We start from the raw sequence: 13,981 nt of genomic DNA, 5'->3' as shown, positions 1-13,981 counted from the left end.
TATCCTCAACTCCCTAACCCACATCTTCAACCTCTCCCTCTCCTCCGGCACCTTTCCTTCCCCGCTCAAACATGCACTGGTTACCCCCATACTCAAAAAACCCTCACTAGACCCCACCTGTTTGAATAACTTAAGACCTATCTCCCTTCACCCGTTTGCCTCCAAGCTCATCGAACGCCTTGTTCATGACCAAATGAGTCGCTACCTCACGGACAACAACCTTCTCGACCCCCTACAGTCTGGCTTCCGCCTACAACATTCTACTGAAACTGCCCTACTAAAACTCACCAATGACCTAATAACTGCCAAAACCAATAGCCCCTACTCCATACTCATACTTTTAGACCTCTCTGCTGCCTTTGACACAGTTGACCACCTGCTGCTCCTCAGCAAATTACACTCCCTTGGCCTCCGTGATTCTGCATTATCCTGGTTCTCCTCCTACCTATCTCAGCGCACTTTCAGTGTCACTTACAACTCCATCTCCTCTGCTCCCCTTCCTCTTTCTGTTGGGGTACCCCAAGGCTCCGTCCTTGGGCCTCTCCTTTTCTCACTCTATACCTCTTCCCTGGGCCAGTTGATAATCTCCCATGGCTTCCAATACCACCTCTATGCCGATGACACACAGATCTATCTCTCCACTTCTCAACTCATCCCCACTATCTCCTCACAGATCTCAAACTTGCTGAATGACATATCGGTATGGATGTCACACCACTTCCTCAAACTTAATCTTTCTAAAACTGAGCTTGTTATATTTCCTTCTTCACGGTCCCTCTCCTGTGACTTCACCATTAATATCAACAACACAACCATTGGTCCCTCCACACATGCCAGGGTCCTGCCCCTATATCCAATCACTGGCTAAATCCTGCCGCCTTAACCTCCGCAACATCTCCAGCATTCGACCCTTCCTGACTAATGACACCACAAAGCAAATTATTCCCTTCTTGATTATTTCCCGCCTCGACTACTGCAACTCTCTCCTTAATGGCCTACCCTTAAGCAGGCTATCCCCCCTTCAGTCTATTATGAATGCTGCTGCTAGACTAATACACCTCACTAATCGATCTGTGACTGCTGCTCCTCTCTGCCAATCCCTTCACTGGCTTCCCCTACCCCACCGTGTAAAATTCAAAATGCTAACCATAACATACAAAGCCATTCACAACATCGCCCCCATCTACATCACCAACCTCATCTGCAGATATCGCCCAAATCGCCCCCTTCACTCCTCCCAGGACCTCTTGCTCTCTAGCTCCCTTGTTACCTCCTCCTATGCTCGCCTTCAGGACTTCTCCAGAGCCTCTCCCATCCTCTGGAATTCCCTGCCCCAGTATGTCCGATCAGCCCCTACCCTGTCCACCTTTAGGAGATCCCTGAAAACTCATTTATTCAGGCAAGCCTATCCCACACCCACATAACTGTGCCTGAGCCACCCCCATCAAATCATTCTTTGCAGCTATTACCTTTTGCACCACCACCCCCTCCCTTTAGAATGTAAGCTCTACGAGCAGGGCCCTCCTGTACCTTTTGTATTGAACTGTACTGTAATTGTGTTGTCCCCCTTATACATTGTAAAGCGCTGCGTAAACTGTTGGCGCTATATAAATCTCGTATAATAATAATAATAATAATATATATATACTGATACTGCAGCTAGCAAAATCAACTGCCTGCCTGTAGTATTATTAGTATGAGAACACCACCAATCCTCTACAGGTAGCTTTAGCTGAACACTGTGCAGAAATCTCACTACACTAACTTGTAGCTTTAGCTGAACACTGTGCACAGGTCGAACTACACTGACGTGTAAATAATGTAGCTGCCTGCGGTAGTGATAGGATCAGGAAAACAACACCAACCTTCTACAGGTAGCTTTAGCTGAACACTGTGCAGAGGTCGCACTACAGTAACTTGTAGCTTTAGCTGAACACTGTGCAGAGGTCACGTTACACTAACTTGTAGCTTTAGCTGAACACTGTGCAGAGGTCGCACTACACTAACGTGTAAATAATGTAGCTGCCTGCGGTAGTGATAGGATCAGGAAAACAACACCAACCTTCTACAGGTAGCTTTAGCTGAACACTGTGCAGAGGTCGCACTACAGTAACTTGTAGCTTTAGCTGAACACTGTGCAGAGGTCGCACTACACTAACTTGTACCTTTAGCTGAACACTGTGCAGAGATCGCACTACACTAACTTGTAGCTTTAGCTGAACACTGTGCAGAGATCGCACTACACTAACTTGTAGCTTTAGCTGAACACTGTGGAGAGGTCGCACTACACTAACTTGTAGCTTTAGCTGAACACTGTGCAGAGGTCGCACTACACTAACTTGTAGCTTTAGCTGAACACTGTGCAGAGGTCGCACTACACTAACTTGTAGCTTTAGCTGAACACTATGCAGAAGTCGCACTGCACTAACTTGTAGCTTTAGTAACTTGTAGCTTTAGCTGAACACTGTGCAGAGGTCGCACTACACTAATGTGTAAATAATGTAGCTGCCTGCGGTAGTGATAGGATCAGGAAAACAACACCAACCTTCTACAGGTAGCTTTAGCTGAACACTGTGCAGAGGTCGCACTACAGTAACTTGTAGCTTTAGCTGAACACTGTGCAGAGGTCGAACTACAGTAACTTGTAGCTTTAGCTGAACACTGTGCAGAGGTCGCACTACACTAACTTGTAGCTTTAGCTGAACACTGTGCAGAGGTCGCACTACACTAACTTGTAGTTTAGCTGAACACTGTGCAGAGGTCGCACTACACTAACTTGTAGCTTTAGCTGAACACTGTGCAGAGGTCGCACTACACTAACTTGTAGCTTTAGCTGAACACTATGCAGAAGTCACACTACACTAACTTGTAGCTTTAGCTGAACACTGTGCAGAGGTTGCACTACACTAACTTGTAGCTTTAGCTGAACACTGTGCAGAGGTCGCACTACACTAACTTGTAGCTTTAGCTGAACACTATGCAGAAGTCCCACTGCACTAACTTGTAGCTTTAGTAACTTGTAGCTTTAGCTGAACACTGTGCAGAGGTCGCACTACACTAACGTGTAAATAATGTAGCTGCCTGCGGTAGTGATAGGATCAGGAAAACAACACCAACCTTCTACAGGTAGCTTTAGCTGAACACTGTGCAGAGGTCGCACTACAGTAACTTGTAGCTTTAGCTGAACACTGTGCAGAGGTCACGCTACACTAACTTGTAGCTTTAGCTGAACACTGTGCAGAGGTCGCACTACACTAACGTGTAAATAATGTAGCTGCCTGCGGTAGTGATAGGATTAGGAAAACAACACCAACCTTCTACAGGTAGCTTTAGCTGAACACTGTGCAGAGGTCGCACTACACTAACGTGTAAATAATGTAGCTGCCTGCGGTAGTGATAGGATCAGGAAAACATCACCAACCTTCTACAGGTAGCTTTAGCTGAACACTGTGCAGAGGTCGCACTACAGTAACTTGTAGCTTTAGCTGAACACTGTGCAGAGGTCGCACTACACTAACTTGTACCTTTAGCTGAACACTGTGCAGAGATCGCACTACACTAACTTGTAGCTTTAGCTGAACACTGTGCAGAGATCGCACTACACTAACTTGTAGCTTTAGCTGAACACTGTGGAGAGGTCGCACTACACTAACTTGTAGCTTTAGCTGAACACTGTGCAGAGGTCGCACTACACTAACTTGTAGCTTTAGCTGAACACTGTGCAGAGGTCGCACTACACTAACTTGTAGTTTAGCTGAACACTGTGCAGAGGTCGCACTACACTAACTTGTAGCTTTAGCCGAACACTATGCAGAAGTCGCACTACACTAACTTGTAGCTTTAGCTGAACACTGTGCAGAGGTCACACTACACTAACTTGTAGCTTTAGCTGAACACTGTGCAGAGGTCGCACTACACTAACTTGTAGCTTTAGCTGAACACTATGCAGAAGTCACACTGCACTAACTTGTAGCTTTAGTAACTTGTAGCTTTAGCTGAACACTGTGCAGAGGTCGCACTACACTAACGTGTAAATAATGTAGCTGCCTGCGGTAGTGATAGGATCAGGAAAACAACACCAACCTTCTACAGGTAGCTTTAGCTGAACACTGTGCAGAGGTCGCACTACAGTAACTTGTAGCTTTAGCTGAACACTGTGCAGAGGTCACGCTACACTAACTTGTAGCTTTAGCTGAACACTGTGCAGAGGTCGCACTACACTAACGTGTAAATAATGTGGCTGCCTGCGGTAGTGATAGGATTAGGAAAACAACACCAACCTTCTACAGGTAGCTTTAGCTGAACACTGTGCAGAGGTCGCACTACAGTAACTTGTAGCTTTAGCTGAACACTGTGCAGAGGTCACACTACACTAACTTGTAGCTTTAGCTGAACACTGTGCAGAGGTCGCACTACACTAGCTTGTAGCTTTAGCTGAACACTGTGCAGAGGTCGCACTACACTAACTTGTAGCTTTAGCTGAACACTATGCAGAAGTCGCACTACACTAACTTGTAGCTTTAGCTGAACACTGTGCAGAGGTCTCAATCAACTGCCTGCCTGTAGTATTATTAGTATGAGAACACCACCAATCCTCTACAGGTAGCTTTAGCTGAACACTGTGCAGAGGTCGCATTACACTACTTTGTAGCTTTAGCTGAACACTGTGCAGAGGTCGCACTACACTAACGTGTAAATAATGTAGCTGCCTGCGGTAGTGATAGGATCAGGAAAACAACACCAACCTTCTACAGGTAGCTTTAGCTGAATACTGTGCAGAGGTCGTACTACACTAACTTGTACCTTTAGCTGAACACTGTGCAGAGATCGCACTACACTAACTTGTAGCTTTAGCTGAACACTGTGCAGAGGTCGCACTACACTAACTTGTAGCTTTAGCTGAACACTGTGCAGAGGTCGCACTACACTAACTTGTAGCTTTAGCTGAACACTATGCAGAAGTCGCACTACACTAACTTGTAGCTTTAGCTGAACACTGTGCAGAGGTCGCACTACACTAACTTGTAGCTTTAGCTGAACACTGTGCAGAGGTCGCACTACACTAACTTGTAGCTTTAGCTGAACACTATGCAGAAGTCGCACTGCACTAACTTGTAGCTTTAGTAACTTGTAGCTTTAGCTGAACACTGTGCAGAGGTCGCACTACACTAACGTGTAAATAATGTAGCTGCCTGGGGTAGTGATAGGATCAGGAAAACAACACCAACCTTCTACAGGTAGCTTTAGCTGAACACTGTGCAGAGGTCGCACTACAGTAACTTGTAGCTTTAGCTGAACACTGTGCAGAGGTCGCACTACAGTAACTTGTAGCTTTAGCTGAACACTGTGCAGAGGTCGCACTACACTAACTTGTAGCTTTAGCTGAACACTGTGCAGAGGTCGCACTATACTAGCTTGTAGCTTTAGCTGAACACTGTGCAGAGGTCGCACTACACTAACTTGTAGCTTTAGCTGAACACTATGCAGAAGTCGCACTACACTAACTTGTAGCTTTAGCTAAACACTGTGCAGAGGTCTCAATCAACTGCCTGCCTGTAGTATTATTAGTATGAGAACACCACCAATCCTCTACAGGTAGCTTTAGCTGAACACTGTGCAGAGGTCGCATTACACTAACTTGTAGCTTTAGCTGAACACTGTGCAGAGGTCGCACTACACTAACATGTAAATAATGTAGCTGCCTGCGGTAGTGATAGGATCAGGAAAACAACACCAACCTTCTACAGGTAGCTTAAGCTGAACACTGTGCAGAGGTCGTACTACACTAACTTGTACCTTTAGCTGAACACTGTGCAGAGATCGCACTACACTAACTTGTAGCTTTAGCTGAACACTGTGCAGAGGTCGCACTACACTAACTTGCAGCTTTAGCTGAACACTGTGCAGAGGTCGCACTACACTAACTTGTAGCTTTAGCTGAACACTGTGCAGAGGTCGCACTACACTAACTTGTAGCTTTAGCTGAACACTATGCAGAAGTCGCACTACACTAACTTGTAGCTTTAGCTGAACACTATGCAGAAGTCGCACTACACTAACTTGTAGCTTTAGCTGAACACTGTGCAGAGGTCTCACTACGCTAACTTGTAGCTTTAGCTGAACACTGTGCAGAGGTCGCACTACACTAAAAAATAATGTAGCTGCCTGTGGTAGTGATAGGATCAGAAAAACACCACCAATCTTCTACAGGTAGCTTTAGCTGAACAGTAATAATAAAAGATATACGGCGCTTACCCATAAAAGTAAATACATATGTATAACCATCAACCATACTAAGAGGCAACAAAGCCAGATCTCCAGGTATCAATAATGTCTAAATACTTGATCTTCCACTACAATCAAAGGTCACAGAAAGCCAGTATTGCATCAAACGATGAAATAGCTAAAACAGAAGCAAATCCTATGTAATTACACAGAATGTGAATAATTAGTAACTGTTTCTTATTAGCCCATTAACATGTACATGAATAACTAAATAAATGGTCCACTGAAAGAAAGAAATAATGAATGTTAATATCCACAGACCAAACAGCCTAGGAGGATCTTCAAACACCACCACTCAAATAAATAAATCCAAAATAAGACATTTCCCTAAAGAACAAAGTGACTGCAAGTACGATAATTGGTGCAGCAATCAAAGAATAAATAAAATAATTGAACAAGGAAATGACTAGTGAAACAATAAGTGTAGTCAGTGCGGCATAAATTAAAATAATAAAAATCTACTAATCCAAAAATACTGGAACTATATATGAATAATACAACCAGTGTGACGTCCAAAAAAGAGGGAACTAATAAGTCACTAAGAGTATCAAGTGAAAAAAATTAAACATGAATTGCAACATATGTGATGACACAGAGTGTGAATGGATACTACTGTGAAAAAGAAAAAGAATTATACAAAACAGTCTCAAAGAAGTCCCATCCAAAAAAGGAGGGAATTATTAAATCACTAAGAGTATCAAGTGAAAAAAATTATACAAGAATTGCAACATATGTGATGACACAGAGTGTGAATGAATAATACTGTGAAAAAGAAATATTTATACAAAACAATCTCAAAAAAGTCCCATAGAAAATTAGATCTCCATTGTGACAGGTGTAATTGAAAAAACGTGCCAAACAAAGTTCTTCCAAAAGTAATCAGTGATAGATAGATAGTGTGTAAGGGTAGCTGTTCCTCCAGCCTCTCACCTCCTGGCTGAACGATCACAGCCTAATAAGCAAGTATCAGATGAAACACCGGCTTCCCGATCTCCTTGATACCAGGGGTCTCCAAAGTCTTGCTTTCAGGTTCAGCTCAGAAACGGAAAATTGTATCATACTTACTGTAATTTTCCTTTCCTGGTGCCTATCCATGGCAGCATACTAGTGATAGAGCTCCACCTCGACTCCTCCCTCAGGACCAGTGAATAGCATAAATTAAAGACGTAGTCCCTCCCCCAACATTCTCCGTCAAATAGAATACCGAGGGTGGGAGCGTATGCTGCCATGGATAGGCACCAGGAAAGGAAAATTACGGTAAGTATGATACAATTTTCAGTTTTCCTGGTGCCTCCATGGCAGCATACTAGTGATAAATAACTAGCTGACACGGGTGGGATAATGCTTAACAATAGAAGTTTAATTAGAATGAGACATTGCAGCCTGCACTGCCCTTCTCCCGAACTCAACCATTGTGAGAGCTCCTGGGTCGATATGGTAGTGTCTGAGGAAAGTATTGCAAGAAGACCAGGTGGCGGCCCTGCACACCGTCTCTAGTGACACGTTAGCCCTTGCTGCCCAGGAGGTTGAGACTGCCCTTGTAGAATGAGCATTCACTCGGGATGGAGGTTCCAAATTCTTCATCCTGTAGACCTTCTGGATTAGTTTTACCACCCAAGATGCCAGGATTCTGATGGAAGCTTCCTTGCCTCTGTATTTACCGAATGGAACAATAAAAAGTCTTTCCGAGTGTCACGGAACGCCCCACACTCCGCTTGATTGCTTCCGTCATATACCACTTTCTCCCAGTCTGTATACAGATATCAGATATTCCAACCTCTTTCTGAGCAGAAAACAAGGCGACACTTGCTTCACTGCTAACATGGACTCACTTTATTCAGAACCAGAATACAGTCTTATATACACAGGCGAAGATTACTCTAACAATACAAACGTAACCTAATTAACCTAATTAACATGAGCTCCAATAGGAGTCGTCCCGTCTCCTACATTGTATAGAGGACAATGTGATCAGCTCATTCAATTAACACACATTACCATAAACATCAACACAGGATTAATTAGAACAAACAACAATGAGTTGAATACCTTTAGAACCTAGACTAAACTTATTTACATTAAACCCATTATAGCTGACATCAGACAGGTGAGTGGAGATGATGACATTAGCATCTCCTCACAGGATGTGTCCCAACAGTATAACTCAGTCTTATCATTCTAATATGGCATACAACGGGTTCCAGAGTCTGTGTGTTTTGGGGGAACATGGAGCTGAATCCAAAGTAACACCAACCCCAGGGTCCCCAGGCATACAGCTCACAGAGAGCACCATTGCCCCAAATGCTAGGGCCCATAATCGGTGGGCAACAGGCTTGCACACAGTCCTCTCCAACAGCCTCCGCTCTGGCCTTGCCCGTGACATTTCTCCCCTTTCGGCAGGAGACTAACACAGGAGGAGACCCCAGACGGGTTGACTCCGAAGTTAATCCACAGCTCCAGTCCTCTACTGCCTGTACCCACACAGTACCCCAAACAAATCATCCCAAACAGTGCATTACTCACCCAGCCATCCTCTGCCTCTCTCAGAGAACATATCTGCCGCTGGGGAGAGGCCCGGACTGGCTCTTCTCCCTGGAATCCTTTCTGCCGCTGGAGAGAAGACAGGGGGACTGGGCTCACTCCATCCTGCTGTTGGGGATCTGGGCCGACTGCCCAGCATCCCTGGGGTATACAGGTGGGGACTGAAGCCCCATCAACTGACACCAGATCAAGCTGCAGTTGTGAGGTGATGACTGCATTCTCTCCTTGGACCTCCACAATTGCTGCAGGTGTGGGGCAGAGGTCTTGGACCCTCTGTCCGGTTGCCAGCACTTCTGCTGGAGAAGTTTGTTTTAACTCCGTAGATGCTGCTGGCAGAAAATCACATGTCCCTGTCAGTGTTGTGGGAGAAAGGCTGACTACCTCTTCTCTCAGGAAGGCTGAAGCCACTGTTGGTGCTGGGCAGAACACAGTGAACTTTGGCCCTGATAGCAGCTCTTCTGCTGGAGGCTCATCAGGTTGTTCTTCCTCAGCAGAAAAGTCTATTAAATCCTCTACCTCTATAACTGGTGTCTGTGGATAGAGGTTCACCATCTCCTGTCCGTGGAACTCAGAAGATGTCATCAGTGCTGAGCAGAGCGCAATGAAGTTTGGCCCTAATCCCAACTCTTCTGCTGGGGGCTCACCCGACGGTTCTTCCTCAGCAGAAAAGTCTATCAAATCCCATGTCTCTGCAACTGATGTCGGGGAATAGGGGTTCACCATCTCCTGTCCATGGAACCCAGAAGATGTTATCATTTCTGGACAGAGGTTAGCAGAGCTCTGCCCTGTTGTCAGCACTTCAGGTTTGGGGACGGCAATCTCCAGATTTTCCACTGCAGATTCTCTGGCATGCTGCTGGACAGGCACATTCCTCCATCCAAGATCATCCCATGCAGAAACAGGATCATCAAGGTCAGTCAGCACTTGCTGCATCCGCCATAAGACCTCCGCCTCCATAGCTGTGGGGGCAGGTTGGCAAAGCACACTATCGCTCTGCCACATTGCCGACTCTTCAGCCAGGATTTCAGGGTTGTCAGCTGGTATTTCCTGATAGTCCCAGGCAAAGGGAGCCCAGCCCTGGCACTGAGCCATGTCTAGCAGCCGTCTGTAGGCGATCTCTAGCTCCCATTCCTGAACGGCCAGAAACTCCAAATCTTCCTGTGCCCAGTGCACTTCCGAAATGTTCAGTAGCCCTTCTCTGAAATCCATGATTTCGTCCACCCGCCGCTCCAAATCACTCCCAAAGTTAGGGTCCCCTGTCAGCTTCACAAACAACAGTCCCAAGCCGCCGTAGCTTAAGCCTTCCATTGGGCTGTCATCCGCTATCCAGGGACATGCTTGGGATACATGCCACCGGAGGGCTCTGTAGCTCTCATCCAACTTCATCTCTGCCCAGACCAGCCTGCTTAATTCAGCTGTCTGCTTCTTGTGTGGTTTTTCTCCCAAAAACCGCACCCGCAGTCCGTACTGCGACCAGTACCTTTCCTCGATGGAGGGGAGAACTTTTCCCTGGTGTCGCTGCTCACGGGCTAGCACTTCCTTCCAGAGTTTGCAGCGAATAGAATCACACCATCCCAGCAGGACCTGCTCCGATACTGGTCCTCTGTGCTGTATCTGCATCTCTCGCAACCTCCTTCTGAATTCCTCATCCATGGCGGCTGGTATCTGTACCTCTCCTCTTCTGCTATCTGGACCTTGGATCCAGATGGAAGTTTGGATGTCCCAGACTTCAAGAAGCTTTCCCGCTGCTTGCCACCAATGTCACGGAACGCCCCACACTCCGCTTGAGTGCTTCCGTCATATACCACTTCCTCCCAGTCTGTATACAGATATCAGATATTCCAACCTCTTTCTGAGCAGAAAACAAGGCGACACTTGCTTCACTGCTAACATGGACTCACTTTATTCAGAACCAGAATACAGTCTTATATACACAGGCGAAGATTACTCTAACAATACAAACGTAACCTAATTAACCTAATTAACATGAGCTCCAATAGGAGTCGTCCCGTCTCCTACATTGTATAGAGGACAATGTGATCAGCTCATTCAATTAACACACATTACCATAAACATCAACACAGGATTAATTAGAACAAACAACAATGAGTTGAATACCTTTAGAACCTAGACTAAACTTATTTACATTAAACCCATTATAGCTGACATCAGACAGGTGAGTGGAGATGATGACATTAGCATCTCCTCACAGGATGTGTCCCAACAGTATAACTCAGTCTTATCATTCTAATATGGCATACAACGGGTTCCAGAGTCTGTGTGTTTTGGGGGAACATGGAGCTGAATCCAAAGTAACACCAACCCCAGGGTCCCCAGGCATACAGCTCACAGAGAGCACCATTGCCCCAAATGCTAGGGCCCATAATCGGTGGGCAACAGGCTTGCACACAGTCCTCTCCAACAGCCTCCGCTCTGGCCTTGCCCGTGACACCGAGTTCCTGAAGGATCTAGTGGCCTCTAGGTAGGCTCTGAGCACTCTGGAAACGTCCAGCTCGTGACATGATCCCGAATCCGCTTCAGCAAATACTGGTAGTGCCCAAGGCTCAAAAAGGTGACTTGGAGTAGCGACTTTGGGTGTGAACCCCCGAAGGGGACGAAGCTCCACTCTATCGTGGAAGAAAGAGATGTGGTCATCACCTATCCCTAACGAGTGGAGTTCTGAGATCCTTCTACTGGATGTAATGGCTAGCAGGAAAACCGTTTTTAGTGTTATGTTCCATATTGTCAGTTGTTCCACTGGGGCAAATGGATGGTCAGAGAGGACTTCAAGGACCAGGGATAAATCCCACTTGGGAAAAGACCGTCTGACAGGTGGACGAATCTTTAACACTCCTCTGAGGAAAGTGACTACTAAGGGCTCTTCTGCCCATCTTCTATTTGTTGCGGCAGAAATTGCTGCTACTTGCACTTTGAGGGAACTTAGGCCAAGACCCAGATCAAGTCCTGACTGGAGGAAACCGAGAACATCTGATGTAGAAGGAGAGATTGGATTAAACTCATTTGAGGCAGCAAATGACAAGAACTTGTCCCATATTTTTGAATATATAGCATTGGTTGCTGGCTTCCTGGCTCTTAGGAGGGTTGTTATGACCCCTGGGGAACATCCTAGGGACTCTAACCTTCACCTCTCAACCTCCAGATTCGAAGGTTCAGCTTCTGAGGGTCTGGATGAACTAAACTGCCCTGCGTCAGAAGTTGAGGGAAAGAATGGATCCTGATTGGAGAGGTCACACTGAGGCGCATAGCTAGCCGAAACCAGGGTCTCTTCGGCCAATATGGGAGTACTGCCAGTACCTGGACTGTTTCTCTGAGAAGTCTCAGGAGGAACTTGAATATTAATGGCCGGGGGGAAAGGCATATGCGGTGGTGAACCTCCAGGGGCATGACAGGGCATCTACTTCCCCTGCTTGCGTATACGGAAGGCGAGAGACGAATCTGGTCAGTTTGGCATTCCCCGGAGTGGCAAATAGGTCTACCTGAGGAGGATCCCAGAGGTTGGCAATCTGATGGAAGACCTGGGGATAAATAGCCCACTCGTTGTTGTCCAAGAATTTCCTCGACAGCGTGTCTGCTTCCGTGTTCAACCTTCCCGGGAGATACATCGCCCTGAGGTCTAGGACGTTCTTCTCTGCCCAGAGCATAATCGGCTCTATTTCCCTGAGGAGTGATGTGCTGCGAGTGCCCCCCTGCCTCTGCAGGTACGCGACAGCTGCCCTGTTGTCCAGGCGTAAAAGTATTCTCTGGCCCCTGATCTGAGAAGCCAATGAAGTTAGAGCCAAGAACGCTGCTCTCATCTCCAGTATGTTGGATACTACTCCCAGGGTGGAACAGGACCATCTCCCCTGTATCCTGGTTTCCCCGCAATGGGCTCCCCAGCCCTGTCCACTTGCGTCGGACGTAACTATGATCCAGAAGAGGGAACCCAGATGACGAGGTTTGGAGAGGTTTTCCGGAAGAGTCCACCAATGGAGGCTCCTGCGCATTGCTCCCGTCAGCAGAATTGTCTGAGAGAGTCGCTGTTTCTTCCACTGCGCCAAGAAACCCATCTGAAAATACCTCAAATGCCAATGGGCCCAAGGAATCATCGGTATACAAGCAGACATTGTGCCAATGAGGCTCAGGCATTGCGATGCCGTTAGATACCGGCTCGCAATGGTTTTGACCATCTTCTAGATAATAATCCTCATCTTCAGGGATGGTAATGACATTGTCCCCTCCCGGGTGTCGAACATCGCACCTAGATAGATCATCCGCTGTGTAGGTGCAAGCTGACTCTTCTCTGAGTTTATCAACCATCCTAGTTCTCTCAGGGACTGGCGAAGAATGTCTCGGTGATACACCAACTGACCCGGACTGCTTGCTAGGAGGAGGATGTCGTCCAAATAGTGGTATATCCTCAAACCCCTCTCCTGCAGGGGAACCAGAGCTTATATTAGAATCTTGGTGAACACCCTGGGGGAGGTGCACAGACCGAAGGGCAGGGCTTGAAACTGCAGGTGGATCCGACCTACTGCAAATCTGAGATACTTCTGAAAGGCAGGTAGAATTGGCACGTGTAAGTACGCATCCTGCAGATCGATTGAGATCATCCAATCTGTTGGCTGTACTGCCTGAATAATTGTTTGTAGAGACTCCATCTTGAAGCTTTCTGGGTGTATGTGCCTGTTGAGTCTTTTTAGACCTATCACAGGCCTCCATCCACCCATTCTCTTTGGGACCAGAAATAGAGTGGAATAGAAGCCTGCGAAGCGCTCCGCCAAAGGAACCGGCACAGCTGCTCCCTGAAGTTGGGGTGACGATACGAAGTGTCTTAGGGCTTGAGCCTTCAGCGGAGAGGATGGAATTTCCGTTCTCGTGAACGAATTTTGAGGTGGAGGATGAGAGAAACTCCAAAAGTGTCCCCATTGGATTGTTGACAGAACCCAGGGATCCTGGCATTTGCTGGCCCAGACTGGAAGAAAGAATTTTAGCCTGGCTCCCACCGGGAGTGTCTGGGCTAATCTGGCGTCAAAAGGATTGCTTCTGCTCATGTGGAGTCGGAGGGGCCTTCGATTTTCTGCCCAAAAAGGATGCCTGAGTGCCCCCTCCAGGGTCTTCTGCCGTCTCTGAACTGCCTTGATTGTCTGAAATCCCT

The 13,981-nt window shown here is 46.8% G+C and overlaps 1 protein-coding gene across 1 annotated transcript in view; it reads left to right on the top strand.

Annotated features, from left to right (window-relative positions):
* The window catches only part of LOC141106704 (intelectin-1-like), a 38,539-nt gene extending 24,834 nt beyond the window's left edge, over nt 1-13,705 (top strand). Inside the window, exon 5 of the mRNA XM_073597640.1 lies at nt 13,538-13,705. Within this exon, the coding sequence (XP_073453741.1) occupies nt 13,538-13,705 (168 nt within the window). The remainder of the gene's footprint in view (nt 1-13,537) is intronic.
* The last annotated feature ends 276 nt before the right edge of the window (nt 13,706-13,981 follow it).

This window comes from Aquarana catesbeiana, linkage group LG08 (genome assembly GCF_042186555.1).
Source record: "Aquarana catesbeiana isolate 2022-GZ linkage group LG08, ASM4218655v1, whole genome shotgun sequence".
Lineage (NCBI taxonomy): Eukaryota > Metazoa > Chordata > Amphibia > Anura > Ranidae > Aquarana > Aquarana catesbeiana.
The sequence above is the reverse complement of the archived record's forward strand: the minus strand, read 5'-3'. Positions and strand labels throughout refer to the sequence as shown.